General features: G+C 35.1%; 1 protein-coding gene across 1 annotated transcript; it reads left to right on the plus strand.

Annotated features, from left to right (window-relative positions):
• The first annotated feature begins 1,628 nt into the window (after positions 1 to 1,628).
• Positions 1,629 to 4,976, plus strand: LOC113279042. The gene is made up of 4 exons (XM_026527759.1): positions 1,629 to 2,226; positions 2,418 to 3,152; positions 3,265 to 3,533; positions 3,603 to 4,976. The coding sequence occupies exons 1-4, from the start codon at positions 1,629 to 1,631 to the stop codon at positions 4,974 to 4,976; spliced, it is 2,976 nt and encodes a 991-aa protein (XP_026383544.1).
• Positions 4,977 to 5,299: the final 323 nt, after the last annotated feature.

Genomic DNA, 5,299 nt, shown 5'->3' on the forward strand with positions numbered 1-5,299 from the left:
CAGGAGAGTCATGCATTAGTTAATAATGCTGGCATAAAATAGAATTCACAGAATATTTGGGATTGCTACTACGCGCACCATTCTGAGTGAATTTCATATATATATATATATATTGAGTTTCTCAATGGGTGAAGAGGTTTTTTGCACTCATCACTTCTTAAATGGCTTTATACCCTTGCAGGGCGTCATCGCATTAAATACAGGGTTTTACAATTTTATCCCTATTCGAAAAATCACCATCAACAGATACCTAATTTTAGATCGGAAAATCAAAGAACATCTAAGGCAATGATTTGGGTCCAATTTCCTGGTTTAAGCTTGGAATGTTGGGATGAAAAAACACTCTTCACTATTAGTAGAGCCATTGGAAATCCTATCAAGGTTGATTCTGGAACTCTACAATATCAAAATGGTTACTATGCAAAAGTTCTCATTGAGGTTGATTTGGCAAAATCAATACCTAACAAATTATGGATAATTACAAGATTTTGTGCTTTTTCACAAGGGGTAGTTTTAACAAATGTTCCAAAATTTTGTTCCAAATGCAAGATTGTTGGTCATTATCAATCTGAGTATAGACTCAGTAAGCCATCTAATGCAGGTTCTTCTATTGATAAGTCTATTAAGTCAAGTACTCAAAGAGTCCCAGATAACAATGAAAGTCCCAAGATACCAGCTATCCAAATGCCTGCACCTGCAGTACATACTCAACTTTCAGCTGACAGTTCTCTCTCTGTTAATACTTCTTCAGGTGATATATCTTCACCAAAGGTACCTAAAACTTTAATTGTTGAATCCCAACAAATGAATTCTCCTATTGAGGTAATATATGCAGCTCTCCCTAGCTCTAGTATCTCCTTAAACACTAATCAATATGAGGTCTTGCAAGATAATGATACTGATTATACTAGCTCAGAAGATGGAGAAATTAAGGAGGTTAGTTCAGCTAATCTATTGGATTATAGTAAAGTGGTTCAATCTATCACCATTATTAAACCTCCTGAATCTAGTAAGGTTAATACTTTAGATACCAGTGCTGCTACAAAAAATATTAACAAAAAAAGCCTCCAGTTAAACCTGCTAAACCTGCTGCTACTAGGATGTATAGTAGGGAAATTTTGAAACATGTGGTGGATAGAGGGATTTCATCCCCTCCCCCTCAACCCCCTCCTCTTCAATGAAAGTCATTTTCTGGAATATCAGAGGCCTGAAAAGACAAAAGGCCAAAGATAAACTTTCTTCTTTAGTTAATACTAATAACCCCACTCTTGTTTGGGTGGTTGAACCAAAAATTCAAGTTAAGAATAAAAATATCATATTACCTGGTATGCACCATAAAATCATTCATAATTCTTTAGATGGTAAAAATGGGAACATTTGGCTTTTTGGAACTGTTCTATTAATCCTCCTACGGTTATTGCTTCTTCAAGTCAGTACATCACTGTGGAGATTGGTGAGGTTCTGGTGACTGGTGTTCATGCTAATTCTTATACAGTGAATAGAAGAGAGTTATGGAAATATTTATATGAGATTATTCTTCTTGATAAACCTTGGATTATTCTTGGAGATTTTAACACTATTTTATCAGTGGATGAAAAAAAGGAGGGAGAAGTCCTCTTTTCCAAGCTATGAAGGATTTCCATGAATGTATTGATCTATGTGGTCTTATGCAAGCTCCTAAGAGTGGTCTGGAGTTTTCTTGGTGTCATGGTAGAGCAAGTAATAAGAGAATCCTCTGCAATCTGGATAGAGGCCTCTTCAACCTAAAATGGCTTGATAAATTTGGTGGCTGGCATTATCATGTTGGGGCTAGAGGTATATCTGACCACAACCCTCTCATTGGTTCTGATACTGTTATTGTTAGAGCTCTTAATACACCCTTCAGATTTCAGAAAATGTGGCTTTCACATCCTAATTTTCTCCAGCTAGTGATTGATTCTTGGAATGAAGAGATTTTTGGTAATCCTATTTTTGTGTTCATGAATAAATTGAAAAGACTCAAAAAAATTCTTAGAACTTGGAATTGGGAAGTGTTTGGAGATGTCAAAATGAATCTCAAAAGAGTTGAAGACAAGATTATAGAAGAAACCTTGAAGTCAGACAATGATCCTGCAAATATTACTCTCTTGAATAATCTAGTTATAGCTAGGGGAAATTATGATATTTCTGCCAACAATTACAACACTTTCTTAAGAGAAAAAGCTAGACTTAACTGGATAAAAGATGGTGATATTTACTCTAAATTATTCCATACAAGTATTAAGATGAGGCAATCCCAGATACAATAGCTGGAATTGAGGATGACTCTGGGAATATCATTACTAATCAGTAGGGCATATCAAATGTTTTAATTGATTATTTCAGTAATAAATTTTCTCATCAATCAGTTCATATTAATGATTCAATTTTTGATGCAGTTCCTAGAATTTTAACTGATGGTGACAACTCTTTTTTGGAAGCTTATCCTGATGAAGCTGAAATAAGGAATGCTACTTTTGATCTAAATCAGGATGGAGCTCCAGGGCCTGATGGTTTCACGGATGTTTTTTATAAAGCAACTTGGGACATCATTAAAAGTAATCTGGTGCAAGCTATTCAATATTGTTGGCAGAACAACATAATCCCTAGTGGTATGAATTCCAACTTTATTGTTTTAATCCCCAAGATAAAAGGTGCTAAGAATGCTAAACATTTTAGACCTATTGGTCTTAGTAACTTTTGTTTTAAGATCAACACCAAGATTATTACTATGAGGCTTATTAAATACATGCAGCAAATCGTTTCTCAACAACAATGTGCTTTTATTAATTACAGAAGTATTCATGAACAAATCCTGATAGCTTCTGAATTAGTTAATGAAATGCCAGTATCTAGAAGGGGAGGGAATTTAGCTCTTAAACTGGACATCTCACAAGCTTATGACACTATGAGTTTGGAATTTCTTTGTAGAGCTTTACAGAAATTTGGTTTCTCCATCAAATTTTGTGATTGGATTATGACTCTGCTGAAATCTTCTAAGATCTCTATTATGTTGAATGGTGGACCAAATGGCTACTTTGGTGTTGGTAGAGGGCTTAAACAGGGAGACCCGTTATCTCCAATTCTGTTCATTATTGCTGAAGACATTCTTAGCAGAAAACATCCACAAAATGGTTTTGGAGAAAAAAATTCATCCTATGGTTATAAGAAATGGAATTCATCCTACTCACCTGTTATTTGTTGATGACATCTTCTTGTTTTGTAATGGTGGAATGAAATCTATAGAGAATCTGAAAGCCTTACTTATTGAATATCAAGCTGCAACATGTCAAATAGTGAATGCTGCCAAGAGTAAATGTTTTGTTAATGGAACCTCTCTTACTAGGAGAAGATTGATTGATGACTTCTTCCAAATGAATTTATCTTCTTTTCCTGACAAATACTTAGGTGTTCTACTGGTGCAAGGCAAAGTGAAAGAAATACACCTCTGGCACATGATGGAATATATGCAACTTAGACTTGCTGCTTGGAGTGGAAAATTGCTAAATTTTCAGGCAAGATTAACTCTAGTTAAACATGTTATTTCTAATATTCCCATTTATAATATGTCAATTTATAAATAGCCTAAAAGAGTAATTGATGCTTGTGAAAAAATTATTAGAAATTACTTATGGTCTGGTAATGTTGAAGATCAAAAATGTGTTACTGTCAAGTGGGATAATATATGTGTTTCAAAAGAGGAGGGTGGTCTTGGAATCAGTAAAATGGAAGATGTTAATAAAGCTCTGCTAATGAAATTCTTGTGGAAAATGCTTCACTCCAAAGATGTCTGGGAAAAGAAATTTCTGGCTAAATACATGGATAAAAATGGGAATTGGATTACTTACTATAAAAGATCTTCAGTGTGGCCTGGAATCAAATGGGTTATTAATGACTTCAAGGAGAATACTAGGTGGATTGTGGGTACAGGTGAAAACATTTCCTTATGGAATGACAAATGGATTTTTGAAGAGCCACCATGTAAACTTTTTCCTTCTCATCCATACATTGCAGCTCATCCCCATTTGAAGGTAAAAGATCTTATCATTAATAGTCAGTGGCATTTCCATACGGTCTTTCTTCAATTCTTCACTAGTGATCAACTTCCAGTAATTAAGGGTGGTGAGGATATATTGATTTGGTGTAACTCTCATACTGGACAATTCACTGTTTCTGATGCTATAAAGAAGATAAGTAATACTTTTCCTAAGCTTCATTGGTACAAGAAAATATGGAATCTTGCTGTTCTTCCTTCTACTTCTGCTAATGTGTGGAAGATTACAAGAGATGCTTGTGCCACTGATGAAAACTTGAGAAAAAAAGGTTTCAAATCTGCCTTCAGATGTTATCTGTGCTATAATGGAGAAGATTTTATGGATCATATTCTTCGGCACTGTAAACTCAGTCAAATTATTTGGTCTTGGCTTGGAGGTATTTTTCACTATCTCAATCCTTTATCTTTTGAAGATGTTCTAAAACTGTGCAAAAATTCCAGTCCTATAATTAAAGAGTTATGGATCATCAGTGCTTTTACTCTCATGGTTGAACTATGGTTTATGAGGAATGATAAATTCTATAATGAGGTGAAGCCTAGTGCTAATAAGATTCAAATTAAGATTCAGAGAGTGGTCCATGATTGTAATTGTAGGCTTAAAGGAACAATATGGAATTCTGCTCATGAGAGACATGTTTTACAGTTCTTCCAAATTCACAATAGAAGAATAAAGAGGATAAGAATCATTGAACTTTTCTTCCAAATTCCTCAAGAGGGTGAATTGCTCATATGTTGTGATGGTGCATCCATTGGAAATCCTGGAATGCCTGCCTATGGTTTTGTTATTAGAGACCATATGTGTGCTTTCATTTTTGCAGAATCTAGAGGTCTGGGGGTTGCTTCCAATTATGTAGCTGAATTCTTTGCAAGCATCAGAGGCCTAGAATGGGCTTCAAACAACTAGAAGACAAAATTGGTGCTGCAATCAGATTCTAAGGCTCGTATTACTTCTCTTATTCACCATAACATTCCTTGGTTCCTGCTGGCTAGATGGCACAAGGTGATTTATGGATTATCAGTGTCTTACAGGCATGTTTATAGGGAGATAAATAGTACTGCAGACCACTTTGCCAAGAGGGGTTCTCATCTTCAAAAGGGACAGACCCTGTGCTTCAATGCCAAACCTAGAAATCTTTGCCTTGAAGATCCCAACAAACCTTACTACAGATTTGTGTAGGTTTTTTCCTTAGTTTTTTTCTTCTTTACTTTCCTTTTGCCTTATTAGGC

Source organism: Papaver somniferum, chromosome 5, assembly GCF_003573695.1.
Source record: "Papaver somniferum cultivar HN1 chromosome 5, ASM357369v1, whole genome shotgun sequence".
Taxonomy (NCBI): Eukaryota; Viridiplantae; Streptophyta; class Magnoliopsida; order Ranunculales; family Papaveraceae; genus Papaver; species Papaver somniferum.

Bases quoted from the DNA above. Each gene is read 5' to 3' on its own strand.
- LOC113279042 (XM_026527759.1), top strand. From the start codon at position 1,629: ATGAAGGATTTCCATGAATGTATTGATCTATGTGGTCTTATGCAAGCT. The intron at 3,153-3,264 runs GTTTTGGAGAAA...TGAAATCTATAG, and splicing joins CAGAAAACATCCACAAAATG to AGAATCTGAAAGCCTTACTT. The intron at 3,534-3,602 runs GCAAGATTAACT...ATTTATAAATAG, and splicing joins GAAAATTGCTAAATTTTCAG to CCTAAAAGAGTAATTGATGC.